The sequence below is a fragment of the Salmo salar genome, chromosome 09 (assembly GCF_965601325.2).
Source record: "Salmo salar chromosome 09, fSalSal1, whole genome shotgun sequence".
Classification (NCBI taxonomy): domain Eukaryota; kingdom Metazoa; phylum Chordata; class Actinopteri; order Salmoniformes; family Salmonidae; genus Salmo; species Salmo salar.
This window is the reverse complement of record NC_138299.1, coordinates 53,334,259-53,347,102: the sequence shown is the minus strand read 5'-3', so window position 1 is coordinate 53,347,102 and position 12,844 is coordinate 53,334,259. Positions and strand designations below refer to the sequence as shown.

The 12,844-nt window shown below is 47.3% G+C and overlaps 1 protein-coding gene across 1 annotated transcript in view; it reads right to left on the bottom strand.

Moving 5' to 3' along the window:
* LOC106611399 (dynactin subunit 1) overlaps positions 1-12,844 on the bottom strand; it is a gene marked incomplete at its 3' end in the record, with an annotated part of 283,242 nt that overhangs the window by 84,095 nt on the left and 186,303 nt on the right. The window contains exons 5-8 of the mRNA XM_082955503.1: positions 12,489-12,539; positions 6,749-6,766; positions 2,823-2,843; positions 2,023-2,208 (exon numbers count right to left, since the gene is read on the bottom strand). Coding sequence (XP_082811629.1) covers positions 2,023-2,208; positions 2,823-2,843; positions 6,749-6,766; positions 12,489-12,539 — 276 coding nt within the window. The remainder of the gene's footprint in view (positions 1-2,022; positions 2,209-2,822; positions 2,844-6,748; positions 6,767-12,488; positions 12,540-12,844) is intronic.

Below are 12,844 nucleotides of genomic sequence, written 5' to 3'. Positions count from 1 at the left end.
AAAACTGTAACTAGATCACTCAGGAACATTCAATGTCGTCTTGGTATTTTCAATAATCCATTAAAAAAAAATCATCCGTTTCCAGCTACAATAGTCATGTACAACATTTACAACATTAACAATATCTACACTTGTATTTCTGATCAATTTGATGTTATTTAAAAAAAATTGACCAAAAAAAATAGCTTTTCTTTCAAAAACAAGGACATTTTCTAAGTGACTCCCTAAACTTTTGAACGGTACTGAATGTTCTTGTTTGCTATGCATGCATATAATTATATTGGACAAGTTATCCTTCATCACATGACAGTATTTGTCTTGTATCCAATGCATTTAGTTCACATTAGGAAGAAACAGCGTTCTAATTTAGTTAAATTGCATCATATTAACCTTGTATGGCTCAGTTGGTAGAGCATGGTGTTTGCAACGCCAGGGTTGTGGGTTCGATTCCCACGGGGGACCAGTCCAGGAAAGAAAATGTATGAAATGTATGCATTCACTACTGTAAGTTGCTCTGGATAAGAGCGTCTGCTAAAATGTAAAATGTTTTAATATTAGTTTATCAACGGATTATTTTTTTTAATCATGAACATCGTTGTCATTTTATAGTACACACGGGTCTGAAATTCGTATGGATGAATCACAAAAACAGCTATTCTAATGTAACATTAGCTACACAGTGAAACACCACTAATCTGGCTATTAGTCTTTCTTAAACAGCCGGTTAAATAACTTATTTAACTATCGAAAGAAGAAAAAGATGTGAAGATATTTGTAAGGAAGCTCACCTGTCATGTCCACAACGATGCAGCAGTAAAACCAGCAACGTGTGAGAGGATCCTATACCGTATGATCATTATTCTGATCGCTGTCAACTTCATTCATTAACAGGTAGTGAGGAGATCGATTATGTTACTTGTTTACTTGTTATTCGTGAGAGATATTTATATTTATTTTTGCGATAGTAGTTCACTGAATTTGCTATAATGTGGCTACAAATGTCTGGTGCTCGGTAGAATGTAAAACGCGTTATCAAGTGATGCTGCCTTCAAATCTCATTCCAAATGGCAGTAACCTTGAATAAACTTGAATAAACTTGAATGAAAGTCCACACAAGGTGTCATAAATATTGCACACCACTGGGTGTGAACTCCATGACGCTCCGACTGTGCTGCTCAGACCACTGCGCTACGGGAAGTTCATAATGCTTTTTGCAAGCCGTGTAAATACTTCGATACCTGATGGTATGAGGACGATTGGTTTGTAGAGCCTTTCCCCTTTTTTACCGCAGCCCCCTAGATACAGTACTGCACTGTTATACTGTAGCCTAAAGACACTGCTTCCAGCTGCCCACTGGTGGCCATTATTCACTGGTTAAATATTTATTCAAATCCGGCCTGCGATGAAACGGGTCATATTAAAATCCGACACATGTACTACAGAGTATAGCTAACGTAACACACTTAGACACCATGGGGGCGGCGCACATTTGGCCCAGCGTCGTCCGGGTTAGGGGACGGCAGGGATGTTCTTGTCCCATCGTGCGCTAGCGACTCCTGTGGCGGGCCGGGCGCAGTGCACACTGACCAGGTCGCCAGGTGTACGGTGTTTTCCTCCGACACATTGGTGCGGCTGGCTTCCGGGTTGGATGTGTGTTGTGTCAAGAAGCAGTGCGGTTTGGTTGGGATCGTGTTTCAGAGGACACGCGGCTCTCGACCTTCGCCTCTCCGAGTCCGTACGGGAGTTGCAGCGATGAGACAAGACTGTAACTACTACCAATTGAATACCACGAAATTGTGGGAAAAAAAGGGGTAAAATAATAAAAGAAAATAAAAAATTATATGGCTTGCTATATATTGTACACGTCTAACCCAAGACAGTACACCTGTTAACATTCCCCTAAGCACTAAACTGACAAAATGAGGAAGAACAGCTCGTGTTTACTGTGTCATTATACCTGAGGGTATTACATCACTCCAGTATCACAGTGGGCCATACAGTACAGTTAGTAATCCACTGTACCTTGCTGGGGAGTGGAGGTGGGGGGGCTGAAGGGGAGAGGAGCCCCCCGGGTGTGGGGATAATGGGGGCCCCCAGGGGGGTCTGTGCCGGGGTGGAAGGCTCGCTACTGCTCATCTCTCCAGCCGAGGCAGACACAGACCCAGAGGGCCCCGCCTTGGAGGCCCCGGTTCCCGCAGGACGGCTGGGCTGGAGAGAGAGAGAGAGAGAGAGAGAGAGAGAGAGAGAGAGAGAGAGAGAGAGAGAGAGAGGAGAAAGGAAGAGAGAGAGAGGAGAAAGGAAGAGAGAGGGAGAGGAGGAGAGAGGAGGAGAAAGGAAGAGAGAGGGAGGAGAGAGGAGGAGAGAGGAGGAGAGAGGAAGAGAGAGGAGGAGAGAGGAGGAGAGAGGATGAGAAAGGAAGAGAGAGGAAGGAGAGAGGAGGAGAGAGGAGGAGAGAGAGATGAGGGTTAGACCACCATGTCCCCAACAAGGGGTTAGACACTGGGGACGAGACAAACACTGAAACATTGGAATCAAGTGGAATGAGAAGGAATGTTCACTGTGATATTTGGTATAGAAAATATAATGTCTGGCAAAGCTTCTGACATTCACCAGAGGACAGATGGATTAATACAGACCTATGTAAGAAAAATATTAGTTATGAGTTACAATATATATATATATATATATATATATATATATATATATATATATAAAGAAAGGAAAGAAAGAAAGAAAAATTTGAAAAACATAGAAGTGAAAAAAAGACTGAGTTCACTCAAGAAGATAAGGAACAAAATGCCTCTGTAGCTGATTGGGCTCACCTTGGGCCTTCTGGCCGTAGTCTGAAGAGTAGTGGAGAGGACATGAGAGGAGAGGAGAAGAGAGGAAGAGGAAGGGAGAGGAGAAGAGGAGAAGAGAGGAAGAGGAAGGTAGAGGAGAGGAGGGTAGAGAAGAGGAAGAGAGGAGATGATGGGAGTGGAGCAGAAGAGAAGAGGGGAGAGGAAGAGAGAGGACAGGATGAGAGAGAGGGGAGGATTGGTGATAAGAGAAAGGGAGAGATGAGGAGGGGAGAGGAGAGGAATAAAGAAAGAGGAGAGGAAGATGGAGGAGATGATTGGATGGGAAAACAGAGGAGGAACAGAGAGGAGAATATCATTGAGAGGAAGAGAGAGAGGAGGTGAGGAGAGGAAGGGAGAGGTGAGAATTGAAAAGGAAGAGAGAGAGGAGGTGAGGATTGAAGAGGAAGACAGGAGAGGATTGGAGGAGGGAACAGAGAGGAGAGGAAGAGAGAGAGGAGAGGATTAGAGAGGAAGACAGGAGAGGATTGGAGAGGAAGAGAGAGAGGAGAGGAAGACAGGAGAGGATTGGAGAGGAGAAGGAGGGATCAGAGGAGAGGAAGAGAGAGGAGAGGTTAGGATAGGAAGAGATAGGAGAGGAAGAGAGAGGAGAGGTTAGGAGAGGAAGAGACAGGAAGCGAGAGGAGAGGAAGAGACAGGAGAGGAAGAGAGATGAAGAGAGAGGAGAGGTTAGGAGAGGAAGAGAGAGGAGAGGTTAGGAGACGATTGGAGAGGAAGAGACAGGAGAGAGAGGAGAGGAAGAGATAGGAGAGGAAGAGAGAGGAGGAGAGAGGAGAGAAAAGGCACCATCAGAAGGGTTAGTGGCATGCTGAAACCAGATATAACTCATACAGTCAGATCAGCTGATGAGGACAAGACAGGAAGTCCTTCATCGCCACTTTCTGACAACCACATCACATGTCGTCTAAAGCATAACACTGCCATTCGTCATCTTCTGAGTTGTTCTACAAGGGAACTTCTCCACCGCAAGACAACTGAACAGGTTATAGCAGGATGAACAGGTTATAGCAGGATGAACAGGTTATAGCAGGATGAACAGGTCATAGCAGGATGAACAGGTTACAGCAGGATGAACAGGTCATAGCAGGATGAACAGGTCATAGCAGGATGAATAGGTTATAGCAAGATGAACAGGTCATAGCAGGATGAACAGGTTATAGCAGGATGAACAGGTCATAGCAGGATGAACAGGTCATAGCAGGATGAACAGGTCATAGCAGGATGAACAGGTTATAGCAGGATGAACAGGTTATAGCAGGATGAACAGGTCATAGCAGGATGAACAGGTCATAGCAGGATGAACAGGTTATAGCAGGATGAACAGGTTATAGCAGGATGAACAGGTTATAGCAGGATTAACAGGTCATAGCAGGATGAACAGGTCATAGCAGGATGAACAGGTTATAGCAGGATGAACAGGTTATAGCAGGATGAACAGGTTATAGCAGGATGAACAGGTCATAGCAGGATGAACAGGTCATAGCAGGATGAACAGGTCATAGCAGGATGAACAGGTCATAGCAGGATGAATAGGTCATAGCAGGATGAACAGGTTATAGCAGGATGAACAGGTCATAGCAGGATGAACAGGTTATAGCAGGATGAACAGGTCATAGCAGGATGAACAGGTTATAGCAGGATGAACAGGTTATAGCAGGATGAACAGGTCATAGCAGGATGAACAGGTCATAGCAGGATGAACAGGTCATAGCAGGATGAACAGGTCATAGCAGGATGAACAGGTTATAGCAGGATGAACAGGTTATAGCAGGATGAACAGGTCATAGCAGGATGAACAGGTCATAGCAGGATGAACAGGTTATAGCAGGATGAACAGGTCATAGCAGGATGAACAGGTCATAGCAGGATGAACAGGTTATAGCAGGATGAACAGGTTATAGCAGGATGAACAGGTTATAGCAGGATGAACAGGTTATAGCAGGATAAACAGGTCACCACACTGATATTTTTCTTGGCGATTGTTCGCTGAGCTAGAGTGCCTCTTGTTCTAACATTCCTCCTGAAAGCCTCTGTGTCTGGCTGTTGGTCTCTGGCCACACATAGTTCAACCTCAGAGAGACGAAGAGACAAAGACAAAGAGACAGAGACAGAGTCTATCTGATAAATGGCTGGTACCACCAGCGTCTTTCTGATTAATGACTGCATTGTGTCCGGAGGGTGAAACAACATGTCTGATACAGACGAGAGGGAGTGAACCTTAACCCTAACTACTCTGACCCCACTGATGGGATTTAGTTAGATCACTACACTGGTAGAAAAAAAAGGGTTCTTCGGCTGTCACAATAGGGGAACCCTTTTTTGGTTCCAGGTAGAACTCTTTTGGTAGAACTCTTTTGGTTCCAGGTAGAACTCTTTTGGTTCCAGGTAGAACCCTTTTGGTTCCAGGTAGAACTATTTTGGTTCCAGGTAGAACTCTTTTGGTTCCAGGTAGAACTCTTTTGGGTTCCATGAGAAAGCCTTTCAACAGAGGGTTCTACCTGGAACCAAAAAGGGTTCTACCTGGAACCAAAAGAGTTCTACCTGGAACCAAAAAGAGTTCTCCCTGGAACCAAAAGGGTTCTACCTGGAACCAAAAGGGTTCTACCTGGAACCAAAAGGGTTCTACCTGGAACCAAAAAGGGTTCCTTCAACAAGTTATCCTATAGGGACAGCCGTAGACCCCTTTCAAATTCAACATGGCTCCTTTTTTTTCTAAGAGTGTAGTAGAATCAGGGCAGCTGAAGAGCGTTGTCGATCAGGAGGAAGATAGAATCCATCCTTCAGGTTAATACGACTACAGGGCCCAATGAACCGTCACCTCTCTACGGCCGACGCTTTTGACCTGGTCCACGTCTCGTGTCTAGTGCTACTGTATCTTAGACGATAGGATGTCAAAGTGAGGCAAATGTCCTCCTCTTTATATGAAATAATGACACACAAACAAAAAATAGCTGTCTCTCCAACAAAACTCTTATAAAACAGTTAGGTCGTATTATGGACTGGTATGTTAATTGGTCGATTATAAAACAGTTTGTAAGTCACTGTAAGTCAGTCTGAATCAGATGTAATTACTAAATTACTAAAATGTAATCATTAGAAGCCTCTATGAATTATGAACTGTGGCATCGGGGTTGGGGTCAATTCCATTTAAACTCCAGTCAATTCAGAAAGTTAACCAAATTGTAATTTGAACATTTCCTAATTGAAAAACATTGAAGCACTGAAATGTCGGTGTACTTCCTGAATTGACTGGCATTGATCTGAAATGTCGGTGTACTTCCTGAATTGACTGGAATTGATCTGAAATGTCGGTGTACTTCCTGAATTGACTGGCATTGATCTGAAATGTCGGTGTACTTTCTGAATTGACTGGAATTGATCTGAAATGTCGGTGTACCTTCTGAATTGACTGGCATTGATCTGAAATGTCGGTGTACTTCCTGAATTGACCGGCATTGATCTGAAATGTCAGTGTACTTCCTGAATTGACTGGCATTGATCTGAAATGTCGGTGTACTTCCTGAATTGACTGGCATTGATCTGAAATGTCGGTGTACTTCCTGAATTGACTGGCATTGATCTGAAATGTCAGCGTACTTCCTGAATTGACTGGAATTGATCCAAACACACCTATCAACCCGCACTAATTCATGAGCTGTTAACATATGCTAATGAGCTGTTAACATAACCTAGAACTATATTCTATATTGGCAGATAATTATACACCAACAATATCAAAACAGACACGTTTACATAGTCCCCTAATGAAATGAGGTATGGATTAAGCACCTATCTAGATCACAGCTCTGCCAACACAAATTGACCAACTAAAAGATGACGACAACGACAACAACATCCCATAATAAACATCATCAGATGGTGCTCTGTACCTTCCTGGGGGCAGGAGTCTGTCTCATCATATTGGCAAGAGAAGAAGACACACACAGACACACACACACACACACACACACACGGTCACACACACACACACAGTCACACACACACACTAGGATGAGAGACACTCAGTTACACAGTGCCATTGTGAGAGCACATAGACGGTCAGACAGACGGACAGCCACAGACGGTCAGACAGACAGCCACAGACGGTCAGACGGCCAGTCAGTGAGGTAGGCAGACAGACAACCAACAGACAGCAGGCAGTAGCAGCTCTGTTCAGCTCCGACAGGGGGAAGGAAGCTGCAGCTGGTGCAAATGGCCACAGATCAGGCTCCTTTCTGTTTTCTCGCAGCCAGCCCCTCTATAAACCTTTCCGTATAGTCCTTTCTGATCCATCCGTGTTACGGGGGTTGGGTTGCCAGTCGTATAATCACAACGCTTCGACTCTGCTCTGCAGGGTTGCCAGATTGTATAGTATCCTTCCTCAGACCTTCCCTCTTCTCTGTCTGATTAATTCTCTCTCGCTCTCTGATCTGGCATCCTACTGTGATGCAAAAGCTAACTCTGTTCTGTTCACCATCCACCTCTCTGTTCTGTTCACACAGAGAAACCTCCCCTCTCCGGCTCTCTCTCTGTCGCTCTCCTGCTCTCTGTGTCCCTCCCTTTCTCTCTCTCACTCACTCTCTTTCTCTCTCCTGCTCTCTGTGTCCCTCCCTTTCTCTCGCTTTCTCTCTCCTGCTCTCTCTGTCCCTCCCGATCTCTGTCTTTCTCTCTCCTGCTCTCTATGTCCCTCCCTTTCTCTCTCTTTCTCTCTCCTGCTCTCTGTGTCCCTCCCTTTCTCTCTCTCACTCACTCTCTTTCTCTCTCCTGCTCTCTGTGTCCCTCCCTTTCTCTCTCTCTCTCTCTCTCTCTCTCTCTCTCTTTCTCTCTCTCTCTCCTCTTGTGTTCATGGTGATCTGCCAACCACTACCCTGCTCATACATTACATCATTACTCTACCCCCTCCCAGATAGATGTACAGAGAAGAGGGAGGAGGAGAGAGGTGAAGAGCAGGAGGAGAGAGGTGGAGAGAGGGGAAGGAGGAGAGAGGTGAAGAGCAGGAAGAGGGAGATGGAGTGAGGGGTAGCGAGGAGAGAGGTGAAGAGCAGGAGGAGAGAGGTGGAGAGAGGGGAAGGAGGAGAGAGGCGAAGAGCAGGAAGAGGGAGATGGAGTGAGGGGTAGCGAGGAGAGAGGTGAAGAGCAGGAGGAGAGAGGTGGAGAGAGGGGAAGGAGGAGAGAGGTGAAGAGCAGGAAGAGGGAGATGGAGTGAGGGGTAGTGAGGAGAGAGGTGAAGAGCAGGAGGAGGGAGGTGGAGAGAGGGGAAAGAGGAGAGAGGTGAAGGACAGGAAGAGGGAGATGGAGTGAGGGATAGCGAGGAGAGAGGTGAAGAGCAGGAGGAGAGAGATGGAGAGAGGGGAGGGAGGAGAGAGGTGAAGAGCAGGAAGAGAGAGATGGAGAGAGGGGAAGGAGGAGAGAGGTGAAGAGCAGGAGGAGAGAGATGGAGAGAGGGGGAAGGAGGAGAGAGGTGAAGAGCAGGAGGAGAGAGATGGAGAGAGGGGAAGGAGGAGAGAGATGGAGAGAGGGGAAGGAGGAGAGAGGTGAAGAGCAGGAGGAGAGAGGGTAGAGGAGGGGAAGGTGATGTATTGAAGGGAGGGTAGAGGAGGGGTAAGGTGATGTATTGAAGGGAGGGTAGAGGAGGGGGAAGGTGATGTATTGAAGGGAGGGTAGAGGAGGGGGAAGGTGATGTATTGAAGGGAGGGTGGAGGAGGGGGATGGTGATGTATTGAAGGGAGGGTAGAGGAGGGGGAAGGTGATGTATTGAAGGGAAGGGTAGAGGAGGGGGAAGGTGATGTATTGAAGGGAGTGTAGAGGAGGGGGAAGGTGATGTATTGAAGGGAAGGGTAGAGGAGGGGTAAGGTGATGTATTGAAGGGAAGGTGATGTATTGAAGGGAGGGTAGAGGAGGGGGAAGGTGATGTATTGAAGGGAGGGTAGAGGAGGGGGAAGGTGATGTATTGAAGGGAGGGTAGAGGAGGGGGAAGGTGATGTATTGAAGGTAGAGTAGAGGAGGGATAGAGGAGGAGGGGAGGGATAGATTACTGGGCCAGAGCAGACTAAAGTCTGGGTGTGTCTAGTCTAGGTTACTGGGCCAGAGCAGACTAAAGTCTGGGTGTGTCTAGTCTAGGTTACTGGGCCAGAGCAGACTAAAGTCTGGGTGTGTCTAGTCTAGGTTACTGGGCCAGAGCAGACTAAAGTCTGGGTGAATCTAGTCTAGGTTACTGGGCCAGAGCAGACTAAAGTCTTTGGGTGAATCTAGTCTAGGTTACTGGGCCAGAGCAGACTAAAGTCTGGGTGAATCTAGTCTAGGTTACTGGGCCAGAGCAGACTAAAGTCTTTGGGTGAATCTAGTCTAGGTTACTGGGCCAGAGCAGACTAAAGTCTTTGGGTGAATCTAGTCTAGGTTACTGGGCCAGAGCAGACTGTAGTCTGGGTGTATCTAGTCTAGGTTACTGGGCCAGAGCAGACTAAAGTCTGGGTGAATCTAGTCTAGGTTACTGGGCGAGAGCAGACTAAAGTCTGGGTGAATCTAGTCTAGGTTACTGGGCCAGAGCAGACTAAAGTCTGGGTGAATCTAGTCTAGGTTACTGGGCCAGAGCAGACTAAAGTCTGGGTGTATCTAGTCTAGGTTACTGGGCCAGAGCAGACTAAAGTCTGTATATCCATTACCAAAGCGCAGGGGGAAAATCTGTTCTCTTTAAAAATGTAACACTAAGAGTCTCTCTCTCAGGGAGGAGAGAAGATGGAGATGGAGGGATGGCCAGAAGGAGGTGAGGGGGATGAATTAGGGAATAGACTGAGGGAGGAGAGAAGATGGAGACGGAGTAATGGCCAGAAGGAAGAGAGGGGGATGAATTAGGGAATAGACTGAGGGAGGAGAGAAGATGGAGATGGAGGGATGGCCAGAAGGAAGAGAGGGGGATGAATTAGGGAATAGACTGAGGGAGGAGAGAAGATGGAGATGGAGGGATGGCCAGAAGGAAGAGAGGGGGATGAATTAGGGAATAGACTGAGGGAGAAGAGAAGATGGAGACGGAGGGATGGCCAGAAGGAAGAGAGAGGGATGAATTAGGGAATGGACTGAGGGAGGAGAGAAGAGGTAGACGGAGGTATCATGTTACTGCTTTTAAAACAACAGCAGCAGGGTGAAATCACTGTCACTGTATCCGAGGTCAGTGTCCCGGGCGGGATGGAGAGATACCCCCACAGAGAGACATACAGGTGTAGGATTACTGTCCTTACAGCCCCAGGATACTTAGCAGACAGAACACTGCTGACAGTAACAACAACTTGCACTTCCTCTACACTCAGGCTCAGACAGACAGTGTTCTATAGAGTCTCATGTTAAAACTGCTGGTTAGGGACTCAGGTTAGGGACTCAGACAGACAGTGTTCGATAGAGTCTCATGTTAAACTGGTTAGGGACTCAGGTTAGGGACTCAGACAGACAGTGTTCGATAGAGTCTCACGTTAAACTGGTTAGGGACTCAGGTTAGGGACTCAGACAGACAGTGTTCTATAGAGTCACATGTTAAACTGGTTAGGGACTCAGGTTAGGGACTCAGACAAACAGTGTTCTATAAAGTCTCATGTTAAACTGGTTAGGAACTCAGGTTAGGGACTCAGACAGACAGTGTTCTAGAGTCTCATGTTAAAACGGCTGGTTAGGGACTCAGACAGACAGTTAGTGGATTCAGTAACATACTGAGATGGCCACAGACTAGAGGGCTGTTTGGGAGAGCAATATGTAAACACCAGACCAGGGTTCAAATATTATTCAAATTAATTTTGAATACTTTATCCGGACGTGATTGAGCTTGCCTGGCGCAATGGAACCAATAGAATAGTGGCTAACTCTGGCACTCCGGGCAGGCTTCAGCAAAAGATAAAAGTATTTGAGAGATTTGAAGTAGTATTTGTACCCAGATCTGGACACCCAATAACATCGCTGCTGAGCGCAAGAGCAGAACAGGAAATCCATACTGTAGGGAGCTGGCCTCTCCTTTCTCTCTCTCTCTGAGCTGGTCTCTCCTCTCTCTGAGCTGGCCTCTCCTCACTCTCTCTCTGAGCTGGCCTCTCCTCTCTCTCTCTCTCTCTCTGAGCTGGCCTCTCCTCTCTCTCTCTCTCTCTCTCTCCTCTCTCTCTCTCTCTCTCTCTCTCTCTCTCTGAGCTGGCCTCTCCTCTCTGACTGGAGTCTCTGAGCTGGCCTCTCCTCTCTCTCTCTCTCTCTCTGAGCTGGCCTCTCCTCTCTCTCTGAGCTGGCCTCTCCTCTCTGACTGGAGTCTCTGGTTGTGACCAGAATGGCACCCTGTTCCCTATATAGTGACTACTGACCAGCCCTTGACTGCTCCCCTGGTCTAGATAGGGGGCATGACCCTTGGTCTAGATAGGGGGTCACCACCCCTGGTCTATATAGGGGGGGCATCACCCCTGGTCTAGATAGGGGGGGCATCACCCCTGGTCTAGATATTGGGCATCACCCCTGGTCTAGATAGGGGGTCATCACCCCTGGTATAGATAGGGGGCCATCACCCCTGGTATAGATAGTGGGGTCATCACCCCTGGTCTAGATATTGGGCATCACCCCTGGTCTAGATATTGGTCATCACCCCTGGTCTAGATATTGGCCATCACCCCTGGTCTAGATATTGGTCATCACCCCTGGTATAGATAGGGGGTCACCACCCCTGGTCTATATAGGGGGTCATCACCCCTGGTCTAGATAGGGGGGTCATCACTCCTGGTCTAGATAGGGGGGTCATCACCCCTAGTCTAGATAGGGGGATCATCACCCCTGGTCTAGATATTGGCCATCACCCCTGGTCTAGATAGGGGGGTCATCAGCCCTGGTCTAGATATTGGCCATCACCCTTGGTCTAGATAGGGGGTCACCACCCCTGGTCTATATAGGGGGTCATCACCCCTGGTCTAGATAGGGGGGTCATCACCCCTGGTCTAGATAGGGGGGTCATCACCCCTGGTCTAGATATTGGTCATCACCCCTGGTCTAGATATTGCATCAGCATCAGTTAACATGCATCAGTTAACATGCTACTGGTAAACAGCCCCAGTTAACATGCTACTGGGTAAACAGCATCAGTTAACATGCTACTGGGTAAACAGCATCAGTTAACATGCTACTGGGTGAACAGCATCAGTTAACATGCTACTGGGTAAACAGCATCAGTTAACATACTACTGGGTAAACAGCATCAGTTAACATGCTACTGGGTAAACAGCATCAGTTAACATGCTACTGGGTAAACAGCATCAAGAGCCGACATGACAGGTGACCACGTTTGAACCAATGACGACTGAGGATTGCAGAGAGGGACAGAGGAGGGAGGGTATGAGCCGTCACTCACAGGGATGAGCCGTCACTCACAGGGATGAGCCGTCACTCACAGGGATGAGCCGTCACTCACAGGGATGAGCCGTCACTCACAGAAACATGCATGTACGCAAAGACAGACAGGTGTGACGGGAGAACAACGATGGATCGGAGAGCGAAGGGGGCTTCGGGGAAATATGGAGTTGACGCCCTGTTGCCATGCAGCTAGGCCGTTCAGAGCCACGGTTACGGTGACCACGGTTACCACATTATTATTATTATTATTATTATTATGACCGCTGTTACCGAGGAAGTTCGTGAAGCGTGCACCACCTTTTTGGGCTTGGGTCCTCGCTGCTGTGGAAGGGGGAGGGGGGGTGTAAAGGTGAGAGGTTAAAGGTCACAGAAAATAAAAGGTTAGAGTTCATCGGTGACATCGTTCTGGAGGAGGTGACGGGAAGTGTCAGTCAGTCAGTGTGCTCTACCGTGGATCGTGAACAGGAGGTAAACAAACAAACATTTCTACACAGACACACGCTGTTGTTTATTGTACATAACACGTCAAAGGAAATGGTAAAAACTCAGTTGCTCCTTGCTGTACAGCGTCTTCAGAAAGTATTCACACCCCTTGACTTTTTTTCTCCACATTTTTGTTGTGTTAC